Raw genomic sequence first — 18,716 nt, forward strand, 5'->3', positions numbered from 1 at the left:
CTTGCCCAGGGAAGTGTTTGAGGTCAGATTGGAACTCATGTTTGGCATGTGAATGGTGAGGATGATTGAAGCTTTGACCCAGAACGGAGGTTAGATTGGATGGGACATACTTAATCCCTCCCTGAGGATTCTGAGGGCACTTGGGGTCCTTCCTGAAGGGACTCAGCATCACATTCATTGTCATCACACTGTGGCTCTGCGGGAAGACGTGGTTACAGTTAGGACTTCTAAAGCCCCCTCCAGCTGCAGCATACTACAATTCTAGGAAGGCCAGATCAAACAGAATTGACTAATGGTAGGAGTTCCCTGGGGGCTGCAGGTCTCTTTGTGCCTCTCATTCATGTTGGGACTTTGATGATCCTTCTGAATTTGAACCCATGGAGTCCGCTGCCAGTGGGTCTTAGTGTCCATTCCAAGCCCTTCAGTGTGTTTCTTGGGACCTTCCACTCCGGAGGCCCCCAGAGAGGAGGGAGTCCAGAGCAGCTAACTGTGGGACCCTTCCAGGCCAACCCCCCGGAGCTGGATCTGGCTGAGAACCTGGCCTCTCTCCAGAGCCTCAATGAGTCCAGTGTCCTGAACACGCTTCAGCACCGATACCAGGGACAGCTACTGTATACCTACACAGGACCAGACCTGATCCTTCTCCAGCCCCCAGGCCCCCCACCTCCTTTGTCTTGGAAGGTAAGAGGTCAAAGGGGCTTGGTGAGGGAGGAAGATTGGGGGCTATTGGTGAGGGCAGATTTTCTTGGGTTTCTGGTACTATGTGCTCATACACTGAATTAAATAGAAGCACCCTAAGGGCAGGGGCAATTTTCTTTGCGTTCTTAACTTCTGACACAGAGTCTCATCCATAATAGATACTCAACAGGTGTATATTGGATTAAGTTTAATGAATTCATTTAATCTGTGTTAACTATTAACTATTGCACATGGTATATGCATGTTATGTATAATATTCATAATTCATAAAGACATAAAATATGATTTGTGTGCTTATGTATTTAAATCCATATTAAATAATATGTAGAAACTCAATGCCCTCTAGAATACCAATAATGTTGTAACTAACTCTCATTTCTGTTGTTGTGGGAAGACTTGCAAGGGGGTTCCAACCTAGACACTCAAATGCATGTGTCTTTGGGGAAGTCATTTCACTTGTCTTGGCCTCAACTTCTGCATCTGTAAGATGATGGGGTTAGATTTGATTGGTCTCTGAGCTCTCTTCCAATCCAAATTCTATGATCCTTTTTGCTTTCTGTGTGATCTTGGTCACAAGTCACTTCAATTCTCAGCTCTCAGTTTCCCTCATCTGTAAAATGAGGAGTTAGACTCCATGACTCTGAGATTCCTTTCAGGATCCTGTAAATTCAGAGAAAGCTGTAAGATCAGGGAGATCCTAGGGTAATGCCACATTTCATTCAAGGTGAACCACCCTGATTCTATCTTTCCAAGGAAAACCAGGAAGCAGATGTGGCTAGAAATTCTATTAAACCTACCCCACTAACTAGGGGATTTGGATAAGTCTTCATTGTGGAAAAGTGGTATGGCAGAAGGCAACAATTCTCAAGGTCCGATCAAACCCCATACAGGGGGTCCATGAAGTCAAAACTCTTCATAATAAGACTTTAATTTTGATGTTTTAATTTTTAACATAATAAAATTTTTAACATAATAAAACATTGATTCCTCAACCTCCTCTTTGAGGAGCCCTCAGTCATTTTTCAGAGTGTGAAGGGGTCTTGAGATCAAAATGTTTGAAAAACTCTGATTGAATGGGAAGACCTCAGGACTGGAAGTTGAGAAGGAAAGACTGAAGGGGAGGGAGGAGAGATGATTTGGAAGACTTACAGGGGATTAGCTGAGTTCTACTTGGCCATTGGAGGACAAAACTCTAATGTGAAAGAGAACTTCCTAACCATTATTGCTCACCTCCAGCTTGTTCATACTGGAGCTGTATCCAAAAAATTGGTTATTTGTCAGGATGTTATAGACTCTGAGGCCACATCCAGCTCTGAAATTCTGTGATTCTCTGACCTGGGTTCTAGTCTCAGCTTGGCTGCAGATTTGCCGCATGGTCCAGTGAGATTATAGGCACAGGGTACAGATCAAATAAATGCTTGAGCCTCCCCTCTTGCATGAGGGGCTCAATCCCTCTGTGCCTCAGCTAATCACAATACTCCCCATTTGACAGATGAGGAAACAGACATTTTCTGGCCATAATCTTAGATGGTTGTGGTCTCACCTGGGCTCCTGTTTCATGTAGGGGGCTACTTCATCAGCTAATGGCAAGCTACATCCTTACCTTATATATGTACAGCTTATAGATTTAGAGATTTTAAAGCTCAAAGGTGGCTTAGAGGTGACTTAGTCCTGCACCTCAGGTTACAGATGAGGAAACTGAGGAGCAGAGTAGTAAATTTTTCCAAATAATAAGTAATAAAGCTGGAATGCATCTCAGGGCAATTCTATACTCCAAAACTATGCTCTTCCATAGGATCATAGATTTTAATTCAGTTCAATAAACATTTTAAAGTGCCAGTTATAAACCAGGCACAAATTAGGAGCTGAGACCTCTCTGGTACCCTTGTCACCATCACCATGACTGTCCCTCATGGCATGGGGGCTGTCAGCTCCTTCCTGAGTCTTGCTCAATGACCCTATTTATCTCTTTCAGGAGCAACAATACAAAGTAAATGGAACATAGAGTGCTGAGGACATCTGTAATACAAATTAAAACAATAACAGTTCCTGCCCTCAAGTAGCTTTTAACTTACTGGGGGAAGAAAATATACAAAAGGAAAAGTACAGGGAGATGCCAGGGGCATTTGGTTTGGGAGCAGAGCTACAAATGGAAAGTAAAGCACTTGATGGAATCTTGGAGAACATTCAGTCTATCTTCCTTATTTTACAGAAGGGAAAATGAGAGGACCAAGGAGGGGAAGAGACTTGTTCAAAGTCAAAAGGGCAGTAAGCAGCTGAGGCAAGATTAAAAAAAAGTGTGTGTGTATGTGTGTGTGGGGGGTGTCTATTGGTAAGTGTGCATTGCCTCACGTTGTTTATACCCAGAGATGTCCCTGGACCTCTTCCCTCTCCTAGAAAGGGTTTTATTTACATAACTGGCATTCGTTTCTCCCCCCAGCCAGTCTCAGTTCTGCTTTCTGTGACCACCAGGTGGCAGCATAGACCCACAGTTAGGTCCAGGACTTGGGGGAACAGGTTGGGGGGGTCTCTGAGGAGGTGACAGAGGGTCTGTGTTCCTGCGGAGGTAACCCCTTGCTTTTGGAAGCTGTGGGAATGACATGAGACCTGATAGGGAGGAGGCAGAGTGCGTGAGGTGGGAAGGTGGGACTCTCCTGGCAGACAGTGGAACCAGCGGCCCAACTTCTAAGAGTGATGGCAGTAGGCACCTGCCCTTTGGGCTCTTTTCTAGGAAGAGAGAGAAGCAGTGACCTGAACCACCCTGATGCTCCCTACCTGGTGGTTTGGCCTCCTGGGGATTTGTCCTGCTGGCTTGGCAGGATGGCATTGTTTACTATTATTCTATCTCTCTAGTGGAGTAGGGACCACAGGGAGCCTGGGAGGAAAGTGGAGTCATAGCCTTGGAGTTGGAAGGGACCTCAAAAGTCATTTAGAACCTTAAAGAACCCATTTTACAAAGGGAGAAACTGAGGCCTAGAGAGATTTAGTGACTTGTCTAAGCTCCTGTAGGTAGCAAGTAGAATTCTAATTAGGTCTCCAGACTTAAAAAAACCTGGATTACTTTGGGTCAAGCATTGCTGTTGTGTAGGACATCAAAATAATAAGATAATCCCTACTCTCAAGGGTCCCACGTTGGAATGGTGGGAGGTAACACAGGGAAGAGGATTGAACCTCGTGGCAGATGGCAAGGACCGAGGGGCTCAGCAGCTGGGTGGAGGGCAAGAGGAGCGGATCTAGAGGGCTCCGCATCAAATGCGTCTCAAGTTTATTTTTTAACTTTTAAGTTGATCAATTAATCAACATTTATTAACTGCCTACTGTGTGTCAGACACCATGGTGTTTTTTTTAAGTTTTTTTTTCAAGGCAAATGGGATTAAGTGACTTGCCCAAGGCCACACAGCTAGGTCATTATGAAGTGTCTGAGGTTGGATTTGAACCTAGGTCCTCCTGACTCCGGGGCCGGTGCTCTATCTACTGCGCCAGACACCATGTTAAATAGTCAGATAGAAAAAGAAGCAAAAGACAATCCTTGCCCTCAAGGAGTTTACAGTTCAATGGGATTAGATCATTTAAAAACCTCATTTTAAGGGAAAACTTAGGTTCTGGATCCTGGTGCCACAAGGCATCTAAGGCTTCTGCCTACAGTTTCCTAAATAGGACTTGTTGGGAAACAGTGGGAGCTGAGAGTCTCCTCTTGGAGGGGTCTCACCTTGGGTCTTCTTAGCTTATATGAGTTAGTAAAAACCCTATGTTTTCAGAACTGATTCAAGTTACTGGGAGAGGGGGACCCAGAAAAATCTATTTTCCTTCAGGACTCAATTTACCTCTGCCCCTAAATGAAAGAGCTAATCCATTCTGGAATCTCACTGCCAGGTGCCCAAAGGAAGGAGAGATGGTTTGGCACCCCACATCTGCTCCCTAGCCCTGAAAGCCTACTGGGCCATGCTGAGCCAGCGCCAGGACCAGACAATCATGCCCCTGGGTAGGAGTGGGTCTGGAAAAAGCTTTTGCTGTGAGAAGACCCTGGAGTACCTGGTGGGCAGTGCTGGCAGTGTGGATGGACAGGTCTCAGGTAGAGTTGATTTATTTATGGATATGGACACCTATGTATGGGGTATAGATGGGCACACATGTTCACAACTCTCATGGATGCATACATGCAGCAACATGTATGAACAAACATACAGCATCATACATGTTCATATCATGTATCTAAACACATAGGAGCACATTCATATAAATCTATGCATTTGTGAATATGTTTTAAAAAGAAGGCAATGTCCCTAAATAGTCATAATAGTGCAACTTTTGTATGTAATATATTTATCAATTTAATGTTTATAAAATGCTTTTACGCTGACTTTACAGCTGCCATCTTGATTGATCATCATGGCAGTCCTGCCAGGGAGGAATTCTGGATAGATATGACAAGTGGTTCGGTTGAAAGCATCAGTGAACGTGCTTAGAAAAAACAAATTACAGCTTTATTTTCACCGAGATCTAACAGAAATTTGGTGTCTCTACTCATTGTTAAAAAAGTCAAATTCTGAAGAGCCCAGTTATCACCAGATTGTCAAAGGGGGTTGCAGGATACAGAAAGTGTTTAAGAATTCCCAATGTAGAAGTAGCAACTAAACTGTTTCCTGAAGGAAGCCAGGGATTCTAATAGATGGAGGTGAGGAAGGAGGGCATTCCAGGTATGGGGGATGGCTAATGCAAAAGTGTGGAGATGGGAAACACCACATATGCTAAATAGTATAAGGGCCATTTTGACTAGACTGTGAGAATGAGGGGAAAGGGAAGGGAGGAAGTCGGGGGGACAACCAGAGTTTGAGATGCAAGGGTCTTACACCGGGTGACCTCGTGTCTTCTTGGGGTTGCCTGTTTGCAGTGGAGAAGATCCGGGCCACCTTCACCATCCTCAGGGCCTTCAGTTCAGTGCTGACCGATCACAGCCACAGTTCCACGCGCTTCTCCATGATCATGTCCCTAGATTTCAACGCTACTGGGCGGGTCATGGCAGCACACCTTCAGGTGAGGGCTCTGTCACACTCGTGGGTGGGCTGGGCTAGGGTGGATGGCTCCTGGTCCCAATCCCATGGTCCCTCCCTCCTCCATGTGACCGGGCACCCCAGGAGCCAGCTGGTCCCTCTCTGTCTGGGTACCATCCCCCGTCACCGTCACCATGACTGTCCCTCATGGCATGGGGGCTGTCAGCTCCTTCCTGAGTCTTGCTCAATGACCCAATTTATCTCTTTCAGGAGCAAATGCTCAAGCCTGTCAGTGCTTCTGAATATTGCAAGATTAAATATTCATGAGAAAATATATAATTCAGCAGTTCATTAGCAGAATCCTAAAAGTGAAAGCTGAAATTAGACAGTTGTTCCCTTAGCCTTCTGTGGCAATCTGCGTTTGGGGAACACGCGGCCTGTTTGTTCCGGTCCCTAAGAGGCCTCCTCTTAGAAATGTTCTGTGAGGAAAAGAACAGGGATGAAGTTCTAAGAAAACTTAGAGTTTCCAGGAAGAAGAACTCCACTAAAGGTGGCAGCTATGGCCTCTGCATGGATGGGGATCATTCATAGACCATCGGGGACCATTCCCCTAATCTCTCCTCTCCCTTTCTATCTTTTAGGGGAAATGAAATGCTAATTTAAGCCAGGTCTTCAGACTTAGGCATTGAAGGTCTCTGATAAAGAGGGGGAGATGTTATCAGGAGCATGTTAGTTATTAACATCTTGATTTGATTGTGTTTTTTTGACTTCATCTGCCTCCCAAAGAAATGGGGAACAGGATGGTGGGGTGCCTGCAAAGGGATATAGGTCCAGAAGGTCTGTGAAGAGATGAGAGGATGGGTCTGAGTGAGATGCCCCTGAAGGAGCTTCTGATTAGACTGTGGGGGTGGGAGAAGAGCTACAGGTGGGACCACCAGTGGCATGGTGGACTCTAGTCACTGAGAGGAGATTGGAAACTTTTAATAAAGAGGAACAAATGAATGAATGAATGATAGCCCCACCTCCATATTCCAAAGTGGCCTCCATCTACTGTGGAGGCTGTTGTTTACCCACTTGGTAGAAAGCATAGATCAAGGTGGTCTGTCTTCTTCTCTACCTATGTCTCCCACTTGCTAGGATGCAGTCCAGGTGGTTCAACCCCATTAGCAATTCAGTGTCTTATTTTCCCATGTAATGGGCATTTGAACCTTGAAAGGTCATGGGAATGATGCTGAGTTCAAATCTCTGTTTCTGACTCTCTTCTATTTCTCTCTCCTCCATCTCTGTAGACCATGCTCATGGAAAAGATTCGAGTGGCCCAGCGGCCAGAAGGGGAGGGAAACTTTGCTGTTTTCTCCCAGATGTTGGCAGGGCTGGACCTTGAAAGCCGGTAAGATCCCACAGGTGGAGTCCCAGGGCAAGGGGACAACAGCGAGCTAGGGATCCTGCTCTGGGGAGTGGGTGCTTTGTTCTTGGACACTCCTTTAAGCCCTGAATGTCTGCTGTTTCCCTGAAAGGAAGGGTTCCCTATTGATGGAGATCATGGGGAGCCTAAACTTCCCAAGGTCTCTGTTCTTTGAGGTCATCTGGTCCAGACCGTTCATTGTAAAGCAGAACCAAGGCTGTGAAAGATGAAGCGACCACCCGAGGTCCCCAAAATAAGAAACATCAGAACCAACATTCCTGGGGCTCCAAAGCAAGTGCTTTGGGTCTGCCATGGATGACATGGATGGGATGCCAGCATCTGACAGGGACCTGGATCTATTTCAGATCTGGTTCAATTTAATTCAATTGAATAAGCCTTTATGGAGTGCCTACTGTGTATCAGGCCATAGGTTGTGTACTCAGAATACAAAGACAAGACTGAAAATGTTCTCTACCCTAATATGGGAGGAGGTCATGGGATTATTATACATTCTGATTTTTATAGAGGAAGAAACCATGACTTTCCTGAGATCACAAAAGCCATAAACTTCAAAAGTGAAATTTGAATTCAGGTCTTGTGTCTCTGAGGCACCAGATCATATTGTTGCCACAAATTGGACAAATATGAGGATGAGTAACTGGAGATATTGAACTTAGATAAGGAAATACTTGGGGGTGGGACATGAGACTGCAGGAGTGCTTGTCAGGGATGTTGTGGAGGCAATGCTCTGTCTGGTGTGGATGGGACTTGCCAACCCCTCAGGTTTCCCTTAACTTTGAGGTTCTGGGACTCCATAAAAATCACTTCCCCTGTGAGGTAATTGGTTGCCCACTTCACAGTTGGGGAAACTGATTTGCCCAAAACAACATAGGTAATAAGCAGCAATGGTCTTGTGGCCCTGAATCCACTGGATTCCATGTCCCATGGCAAGGGGACCCAAGGAAATTTATTCATCTGATAGACTTTCTGGAGAAGGGGATTTGAGGCAGTTTTTAAGGAAGGTGAGAGAGATAGGTTTGCCCAGTGGGATGGGCCAGAGGAGGGGGATTAATCCAGATAGAGGAAATGAATGTATATGGAGAACAGAGAGATCATCAACAACCATCCACCTGTCTGTTGGAAGGCCTCCTTTCAGCTCTAACATACCATGTCTCTCCCATGGAGTCTTTCATGGAACTCTGTCTTCTCATCTGTGAAATGGGGATGATAGCCTTTCCCTACCTCTCTCGCTACTATTACTACCAGTCCTTTAGTGCCAAAGAAGACCACACAGACCAACCAGGTGATTGATGTAGTGCTCTTATAGGGCTGCTTTGAAGGTGGAATAGTATAGTACTTTGGGAAACATTTAGTGAATTAGCTCTTCAAATAAGAGAGACTATTGTCTCATCTCCCTTCCTCTGTCTCATTTCCCCTTTCCCATCTCCTGCTCCCCAAGTGATGGAAGTAGCTCACAAACTGCAGCTTCATCCCTTTAGTGGGTGAGCTGACTTGGGGCTTCCCTCTTTCCTCTCTTGCCCATCGTGAAGCAAGGACCAATCAGAGAAGGTAGCCTTCCCTCATCCCACCCCCACCCCCCCTGGACTTGTGGCTCTCATACAAAGATTGCTGATGAGACTATTAGCTCCTCCAAATTGACCTTGGTAAATGGTAATCAGCATTGTGGATAGGGAAGATGGCTCATCTAGGAGCCCCTTATCAGGAGCCCTACCCAACAGCCTCACCCAGGCACCTTTCTCCAGCTCAATGATCCAGTCTCATCAAGTGCCTTGCTTCCCACAATAGAAGACTCTCTTCTGTCCAGGGATGAATTCACCCAGAAAGTACTCATCCATTTAGTTTCTTTTTCTGATACAGCTATAATAGTTTGTTGTGATAGGAACGAATACCTTAGGAATGATTTTTCCTTCTTCTCTTGACCTCTAGCATTGAGCCTCTGTTTGTGATTACAGAAGGACTATTTTGATAACTGCCTATCTCCCCAAGCTAGTTGGACTGCAGATTTGGTGCCTGAGCTAAGGAGAGGCACATTGGAGAGATTCCAGATGAAAAAGAAATGATTTGTTTGCAAATATATCCTGACTTCCAGGGGAATAGGTGAAAGGGCAGATGGTTGGGGCTAGGAACTGGGAAAGAAGGGCTCTTTGCCCATCTGCCTCTTGGTGTAACCAACCAATCATGAAGGAACCTTTTTGGGGATGGGCAACATGGTGCCCAAGAAAGAGTTTGGAGTCAGTCTGAATTTAGTCATTGGTTCTCATATGCATCTTGAAAAAGTCACTTACCTTCCATGAGAATGGAAGTACATTGAGGGCAGGGACTATTTTAACCTCTTTTTGTTGTCCTTGTCGACTGATGGCCCTATTTAGACCTCAGTAAGCTTTTCTGTCAAATGAAAGAGGTGGACAGTTTGACTCTTAATTCTAGCTCTATTTTTATGATCCAGTGATACTGGCAGGCTCTTGGCGACTTCAGAGACCCTGGCACTGTGTGGTCTGGGGTGGACACAAGGGAGAAAGGTGACTGAGGGTCATAGCATTTCTCTGGTCCTTTCTCATGGCTCTTAGGCAATCCATGTCAGTCCTCAGTGAGGGAGCAGGAACAACATAGCTCATGTAGTACAGGGCTGGCCATTCCCATTTTATGGATGAGCAAACTGAGGCTCAGAGAGATCATAGGTCCAGAGCAGGAAATTCCTTTAAAAGTCATTGCATGTAGCACTTTTCCTTTACAGAGGAGGAAAGTGAGGCCCAGGGAGGCAGTTAATGTCAGAGGTAGAATTTGAATCCAGATCCTCAGACTACAAGAGCCAGGTGCTTTTAAAGAAACATGCTCAGTGTCATTTGACTAACTTTTGGAAACTTTGGTGTCTTAAGGTCAGAGTTCTTTCTCTTCTACCATGTTGTCTTTTAAGTGGTTGAAGGGCATCAGGAAATAATCTTTTTTTAGGTTTTTGCAATGGGGTTAAGTGACTTGCCCAAGGCCACACAGCTAAGTAATTATTAAGTGTCTGAGGCTGGATTTGAATTCAGGTACTCCTGACTCCAGGGCCAGTGCTCTATCCACTGTGCCTCCTAGCCACCCCAGAAAATATTCTTAATAGAGGCTGTTAGCATTCCTGGGCAAGTTGGAGCCCAAAGAATTTTATGGAAACGAAGCTATCTCCTTTAAAGCATTAATAACCAGTGACAACATGGGACAAGGAGAGGATTTCCTTAGGGGGCTTGGAGTGACATTAGGGTCCCAGCTTTTGCCCAGTGTGGGAGAGACTTCCTTATCAATGGGCCTGGGGGGCCCTGGAACTGTCTCTCCATTTGTCCATTTCCTTTCTTAGCTGTAAGGGATTCTGTCTTCTCATAGAGCCGGGGTTCATTTCTTCACCCCATCTTGTAGTTTTCTATTTGCTATTTTTTAGTAATTTAGATTAGAACACGTGACAACTGATCTCAATTAAATGTTACCATCCCATTTCATCCTGTCCCAGAAACTTCCCAGAGGAGGTCATTGAGGTTGTGAGAAAAGCAAGATTCCGGATGCTTGTCTACACAAGGAGATAGGTCCATGCTTGTCAAAGGTTCACCAGGAACTTGCTTTCTCCAAAGAATCACAGAATTTGGATCTAGGAGGGACCTCAGAGGTCATCTGAGGCAGCCCCTTCATTTTACAGATGAGAAAACTGAGACTCACAAAGAGGAAATGACTTGCCCACTTCAAACTGGTGGTAATATTTGAAACTGTGATTTGAACTCAGGTCCCTTCACTCTCTATCCTGTGCTCTATCTAATGTGCCAGGCAGATGTCAACTTCTCTGAGGGAGTTTGGACTTTTTCCATGGTCAAAAGTCAGCACCACATAGGGGAGACCTCAGTCTGCCTCTGGTGGGTCAACTCTTTATTCCAAATGACTATTTAGAGAAAGGAAATCTTTGTTTCTGAAGTGAAGCACAGTGGAAAGGGCCTTGACTTTGGAATCAGAAGTTCTGAGTTTGAATCCTGACTCTGTTACTATGATTGTTGAGTGAGTCACTGAACCATTCTGGGGTCTCAGTTTCCTTAACAGTAAACTTGGAATAATAATCCTTGTACCACCTTCCTCATGGAATTGTTTTAAGATAAGTGCCTTGTAAGTCATAAAACTTAAGAGATATGAGTGTATTTATTATCTTGAGCAGGTCCTGAGGAGGGTTGGGGGATGTGGGAAAGCTGAAGACTGGATACCAGTCCTCAGACTTCCTCATCTAGTTGGAAAGATGTGTACATAAATGAGGCTAATTAATGTCTCCAAGGTCACTCCCTCACCTCCTCATTTGAGTTCAAAGATTGGCTTAAATGATGAGAAAACAAGATTTAAGGATGTGATGGGCAGCATGAGGGGAACTGAGACCAAAAGGGACAGAGGGAAGGACAAAGGCTTCCTTCCAAGACCCTAGAAGTCATGGGAAGGGCCTCGGAGCTCTCCCCCTGACTGTCATGGACTGGCTATGGATTCTGTCCCCCTCACTGTCAACAGTGACGTGATTGCTAAGGTGGTTTCCACTGCAGACACCATTCTAAGATACAGAAATGCCAATGAGACCGAGGTTGAATTCAACCCCTCATTTTATAAGCGTGGATACCAGGGCCCAGAGGTCACACAGCTTTTAAGTGCTCCAGTGGGATTTGAATTCATGTCTTCTGACTTTTTGTCCAGATCTCTGTGCTGCCTCCTCCCAGCTCTGACATCCCATATAAGACCCCTCCCAGCTGTGGCAGCCCCTGTTCTAAGACCCCTCCCAGCTCTGACTTTCCCTGTTCTAAGACCCCTCCCAGCTCTGACATCCTGTTTAAGGTCTCTCCTAGCTCTAACATCCCTTCTTCTAAGTGTCCAGCTCTAACATTCTCTGTTCTAGGTCCTTCCTAACTCTGATATTCTCTATTCTAGCTCACTCCCAGCTCTGACATCTCTTATTCTAAGCTCCTTTCCATCTCTGATATTCTATTTTCTAAGGCCCTTCCCAGTTCTGACATCCTTTCCTCTAAGACCCCCTCCTCTCTCTGACACCCCCTGTTCTAAGACCCTTCTCAATTCTGATATTCTATGTTCTAAGGTCCTTCCCAGTTCTAGCACTCTCTCTTTTTTAAAAAAATATTTAAGGTGATGGGGTTAAGTGACTTGTCCAAGGTCACACAGCTAGGTAATTATTAAGTATCTGAGGTTGGATTTGAACTCAGGTCCTCTAGGACCATCTTCTATCTACTGCACCCTCCACCTGCCCCTCTAGCACTCTCTCTTCTAAGGTAAAACCATTTGGTCTGCCTTGGGAAGGTTGTTCACAGAGAACACTTTTCCTTCCTGTTAGCCTCATCCCCTTGGCTGAGGTCCCTGCTCTGGGGCACATTAGGAGTCCATTTCCGTTGCTGGCCATGTTTGCTTTGGCCCCTGGCTCTGTGGTCCAACCTTCAGGGGGTCCTGGCCCCTTGGAGCCCCAGCATAAAGACTGTCTAATAACGGAGGAAGCCTGGGCAGTCAGGGTTTACTGACAGGGATGGAAAAGGGTGCCCCCCCCCCTTCAAGGATCCTTTTGTCCTCCGAGCATCTGTGGTGGGCAAGCTGGCAGACTCTGGGCTGTGGCCAGCTCCAGCCAGGGAGGGTGAAGGCTGAAGGCTGTGGGGACCCCTGAGGGAAGGCTGAATGCAAGGGAGAAGGGAAGGCCGGTGTGGTGCTGGGCAGGCCTGAAGAGGGAGCTGAGCCTCCACGGATGAGCCTTCCTCCCAAGCCCTCCCTCCTCCCCTCCATTTTCCTCCTCCACACTCTCAGCAGCCTGGATTTCCTGGCCTTTGAGGCTGGTCTATTGTCTGCTAACACAACAGAGCCCTGAGTGGGAGCGGAAGCTGCAGCATCCTCATTGAGAGAGGAAACAAAGTGGGCTTTCAAGGGGAAGGAGCAACCAGAGGCAGACCTCAGGAGCTCCCAGCTTGGGCTTGGGCCCAGTGTGCCAGCCCACCCCACAGGCACTAGAGAGGGTGTCTCAGGAGGCCAGCCCAGTCAGAGTGGAGGGAGACTCACCTGATGGTGAGCTTAACATCTTGTCACTCTGGAAAACAGAGGCAAGGATGTGGGGTTCATTGGAAAGCATTAGGGGCAAAACTCAAGCTACAATTCAGCCCCTGCCTCTTACTATTCCCTATATGCCTTTAGGCAGATCATATCCCCTCTCTGGGCCTCAATTTCCCTCTCTGCAACTATGAAGAGGGAAGGATCTCCAAGTTTCTCTGTGACTATGTCCCCCTATCATTTAACCATTATGGGCCTCAGTTTCCCTCTCTGAAAATATGAAGAGGTTAGATGACAGGGTCTCTTAAGTTTCTTTGTGTCCATGGTCCCATATCATTTGACTATTTTGACCTCAATTTCCATCTCTGGAAAGGATATAGAGCACATTCTTCACCTTTTGATTGGTATGGCTCCCTCAACAGTCAGTCTGACAAAACCCATGGGTCCTTCTCAGAATGATGTTCTTAAATACATAAAATAATACAATTAGGCTTACAAAAGGAGCCAATTATGTTACAATGCAGTTATCAAATTCATGGCCCAGAGTCTGCCAGCCTGTCCACCACAGATGCTCTCAGTCTATGATGCCAAGATATCTCTTGCCCCAGGGTTGGAGGTCTCAGGTGTGCCTTCCTCCATTCTGGCCTGGCTGGTGGCCATGGAATCGGTGTCCTGGGCCCAGATCATAATCCTCTGACTCCAAATCCCTTAATCTCCCCAGGTCTCAGTTTCCCTTCTGTAAAATAAAGGATTTGTGTCTCCGAAGTCCTTATTTTAACTGCCTCCTAATCCTCCTTCTTCATGTCCCCCTTTTCACTTTCTCTCCCCACTCTCCAAAATTGTTTCTTGGGAACTAGAGGGAGATTGCCCCTGGGAAAAGACTCAAGAGTGAGTGGTACAGTAACTGGATCCAAGGTCTTTATTGGATCTTAGGCCTTGGGATTCAATGGGAAGGGCCTTGGACATGGAATCAGAGGCTAGAGGACTTAAGTTTCAGTTCCATTATCCTTCTTTCTACTGGTGTGACCTTAGGAAAGTCACACAAGTCCTCAGTTTTCTTACCAGCAAAATGAGCATTAGATGATCTCCAAGACCTCTCCTAATTCTAAACCTTTTGAACTCCCTTGGAGGACTATGGACTAAACCATCTTAATTGCTGCTATATCAACCAAAACCTTCTTTTTAGTCTATTGGCTTATAATTAAAGTATACAGAAGCCCCACCATCTTGTTTTGGTGGAGGGGCTTGTGTGACTCAATGAAACTATGAGCTATGCCATGCAGTGTAACCGAAGATGGATGGGTCATTGTTGAGAGTGCTGACAAAAGGTATGCCACTGGAGAAGGCCATGGCCAACTGCTGTAGTATCTTTGCCAAGAAAACCCCACGGACAGTATGGAGGGTTTAGAGTGTGATGGTCTATGGGGTCATGGAGAGTCAAATGTGACCAAATGCCGGGGCACCAACAATGAGTCTGGAAGAGCAGATCTAGTCCAACCCCCCATTTAACTGATAAGTAAACTGAGGCCTGGAGAGAGAAAGTATGTTCAATAAAGTCAGTTAGGCTACTAGCATTTATGAAAGACTTGCTATGAGCTACTCAGCGACAGAACCAGGACAAGAATCCAGGACCCAAGATCCCACACTTACTTGACAAGTTTTCAAAGGCTCAGCCCTTGGGACAGAATGGCATGAATGAAGAAAGAATAAATGACATATAGATGAGTCCAAGAAGACTCAGCTCACAAAGAAAGCACCGCAGTGCAGGCCCTCTCTGGGCTTGCATTTGAAATTAATTGTCTCCCAGATGTTGGGGTGGATCACTTTAAAGGTTCCAAGTACTCTCATAGGTAGAGATGGTCAGTATGGTATTTGGACAGAAATTCTTCTCACAAGACCAAACTTGTAAGGTTGTGAAATCACATCTCCTTTCTCCCATCCATGTTTTAGGACGGAACTTTACTTGCACCAGATGGCAGAAAATCACTCCTTTGGCATGGGCGTGTGGGCCAAGGTAAGGCGATGCCAGCCAGATGCCTCCTTTCTTCAGGAGAGGTGGGGGTATAGGGAGAGGAGGGTTGAGTGGGAAGAAAGGAGGGTGGTGGTTACTTTTCCTCAGCTTTCCCTCGGCTTTGGCAGATGGGCTGAGTAGGAAGTCTGTGGCAGGCTTGGAATCTCATGAAAGTCAAATATTTGTTGGTGCCGTTTCTACTTAGAACTCTGTGTGTGTGTGTGTGTGTGTGTGTGTGTGTGTGTGTGTGTGTGTGTGTGTGTGTATGTGTGTGTGTGTGCACATTTGTGTGTTTGTGTGTATGTGTATTGGGGTAGGGGAAGAACACTGGCTTCTTGCCAGGAGATGGAAGCTTTTGGAAGACAAAGATAGCTTCATTTTTGGTCCTCTATCCCTTTTGAAAGGCCTGGGGTCTTAATAAATGCTTACCGTAGTAAACTGAATAGAATTAGAATCAAAAGAGGCTGGTCTTGACCCTGCCCAAGTTACCAGATCAGAAAGCATGGAACTTTAGCTACTGGAAGGAGCCCAGAGCATCCCACTTTGAAATGCGACTTATTGAAAGGGTATTTTTCCTTAGATACCTTTAAATTTGCCTTGATTGAGCTGCTTTGCTCACTTCTCGGAGCTTCAGTTTCTCTAAGAGATGCAGGGAAAAGCCTGTCCTTACAGGCATGGTTAGGCTCCTGCAGGAGGAATCAGAGTCCCCCTGAACCCAAAGCCAGCGACTTTGGTGTCAGGGCCCACCCTTGGTCTCTGTGTGGTACATGTATAGAGGTGCTACAAAGGGAAGATGCTAACACTAGTCAGAGGATCTGCATTCAAGTCGTCCTTGGGTGTTTCCTCTCTGAGTGACTGTGGGCAGCTCATGGAACCTTTGTATTTCTTAGCTTTTCCTCTCTAAAGTGAGGGGCTTGGACGAGTTGGCCTCAGAGGTTCCATCCAGTACTGTAGCTATGATTCTTAAAATGGTGCTGATAATGCCTACACTATATATCTTGCAAATTTATTGTGAGTATAAAAGAAAATGCCATTTGTAAAGCGTGTTGCCAGTGCCTTGGGGATAAGGGTAGGGAGATGAAACACTAAAATAAACACAAAGGGTCCTGGGCTTCCTTCATGCTAGGATCATGAGATGATAGCATGTTAGAACTGGAAAGGCATTTGAAGATTCCAAATGCCTTCTTTGATAGAGGAAGAAAGAGAGAGAAATGACTTGCCCAAGGTTACACAGCTCATAAATGGCAATCAGGGCTTGTATGTGGGTCTTTTGATAGGAAACTCAGGACTATTTTGGGTTGCCTCTTATTGATTGAGGATAGGAATTCCTATTCGGCAGAAAAGAGATTGGTGCTATTGGTTGGAGTGGTCGAGATAGGTTTCACAGAGGAATGATATTTGGGCAGCTCTCAAAAGAAGGAGGAGATTATTGTAGGTAGTCCAAATAGATTTCAGAACTTGGACATCTTCAGGCACCCCACCCCCACCCCAGGACTCACTGTAGATGTGGAAAAACTTGTGTGGAAATTTGAACAGCCCTTACCCATGGCCAAGTTCACTTGTTCACTTGCATGTCTTGCGCTAGTATCATTTAAATGAGGAACACTCACTTGATCAACATTTATTGAGCACCTACTGTATACAAGGCCCTATGGGGGGACACAGACAATCTACAAAACCTAGTTCCTTTCCTCCTTTTCTTCCAAGAATCAGGTCAATTGTGACTTCTTCCATGAAGCCTTCTATGAGTCAACCCAGGGGGTGTACCCTGTGCCTCCCGGCAGATGGTATTATCTTCTTTCTTGGTATTTCCAAGGATTCTTTGATTCTTTCCTTTGCCCTGTCACATTTACATTGGTATTATACTTCCTTGTGGACCTGTTCCTTTGCCCAGGAAGAATGTAAGATCCTTGAGAATAGGGGTTCTATTTTGACTGCCTTTGTACCTCTAGCATTTAAGTCATGGTTTTTTAGTTTGTTTTGACAATCAGGGTTAAGAGACTTGTCCAGGGTAACACAGCTAGTAAGTGTCTGAGATTGGCTTTGAACTCAGGTCCCCCTGACTCCAGGCAGGTGCTTTATCCTTTGCTGTCCATCTAAGCACCCCTAAGCCAGGGGTTCTTAACGTTCTTTATGTACGGACCCCTTGGGCAGCCTGCTGCAAACGGGGCTAAAATTCATGGGAGTATGAAGGAAACAAATTCTTGTTACTATTAGAATAGTTATTCTTTTTCCAAAAGTCACTGACCACAGGTTAAGAACCCTGGTCTAGACAGAGTAACTTGTATGTTATAGATGTTTAATGGATGTTTATTGAATGTGAGAATACACAGAAAACAGATCAAATGATTTAATATGCATCCATGTGGAGTGGTGTGGAGAATAAGAAATCATTTCTTCTATAGAACCTTATGGTTGGGGGCAGCTAGGTGGAGTATAGCGGAGTCAGGAGAGCTCGAGTTCAAATCTGACCTCAGATACTAAATAATGACCTATTGGTGTGACCTTGGGCAAGTCACTTAATCTTGTTGCCTTGCCCAAAAGAAAGAACCTTATGGTTTTCAAAGTCCTTGCCTCAAAACAGGGGACCTATCCAAAGAAAAGCAAATAGGAGCAAATGTTACCAGGGAGAAAACAAAGGTTGAGATCAGGAGACTGGGCTGAGGTCACAAAATCGAGAAAGATTAGAATCCATGTCTCCTGACTCCCAAGTTCTGCGTGTCTTCCTCTCTAGGATAACGGCTTTCGGAGGTCATTATGGTGAGTGCGTGAGAGATCAGTGTGGCCTAGAGTGCTCAGTTTATGAAGAGGGTTCATACCAGGTGAGACACACCTGAGACATTGTCTAGTAGTTCTGCCTTTTTAAGGATCAGTTTCCAGTAGAGGCTAGCGGACATGACCTCTGAGGTCCCTGGAGCCTCCCTGACTCTAGGCTGTACTTTGGCAACTTGGAGTAGCTTTAAGATTTGGGGGAGGATTTGTCTCCTCATCTGCTCTTTATTCCTAGAAGGGGGTTGGGTGGGTTGGAACAAAGCTATCTGTTACAAACCTGCCCGGGGACCCCACACGTGCAGTCAGAAACGAGGGATGAGGGCCCCACACAGGCATGCCAACTATTGATAACATCTCATATTTTATCTTCATTATAGAGCTATTCATCAAACTGAGATGAATTAGCCTTCATGAGCAGAGGGTCCCTGGGGGCCCTGCTGGAGGCGGAACTGGGGGGTTTGACTGATCCACCTTGTTTCATTAATCATTCTCGGTATCCAGGTCCACACGCTTTCTTTTCACAGAGACCATGGCCATAGGACTAGGTTTGAAAGCACTCGTCAGGGAGGTTGCCTTCTATCTCTAGCTCCCCCAGACCCACTCTTGTGTGCTGAGACCATGATGGATCCTGAGATTCCAGGGTCCTAGATTCTGGCAAAACCTAGGACAAGGTTCATAAAGGAATGAAACTTTGGATCCCTCCCAAAGATGGCTTTCCTGAAATCCAGGGTGAGGGGAGCTGGGGGTACTGGAAGGAGCTGCTAAAAGAACATTGAAGGTGATT

At 45.8% G+C, this 18,716-nt stretch overlaps 1 protein-coding gene across 1 annotated transcript in view; it reads left to right on the forward strand.

Annotated features, from left to right (window-relative positions):
- MYO18B (myosin XVIIIB) overlaps nucleotides 1–18,716 on the forward strand; it is a 362,548-nt gene that overhangs the window by 28,073 nt on the left and 315,759 nt on the right. Inside the window, 5 exon segments of the mRNA XM_074206167.1 lie at nucleotides 505–681; nucleotides 4,573–4,771; nucleotides 5,591–5,733; nucleotides 6,980–7,080; nucleotides 15,100–15,163. Coding sequence (XP_074062268.1) covers nucleotides 505–681; nucleotides 4,573–4,771; nucleotides 5,591–5,733; nucleotides 6,980–7,080; nucleotides 15,100–15,163 — 684 coding nt within the window.

The sequence above is a fragment of the Macrotis lagotis genome, chromosome X (assembly GCF_037893015.1).
Source record: "Macrotis lagotis isolate mMagLag1 chromosome X, bilby.v1.9.chrom.fasta, whole genome shotgun sequence".
NCBI lineage: Eukaryota > Metazoa > Chordata > Mammalia > Peramelemorphia > Peramelidae > Macrotis > Macrotis lagotis.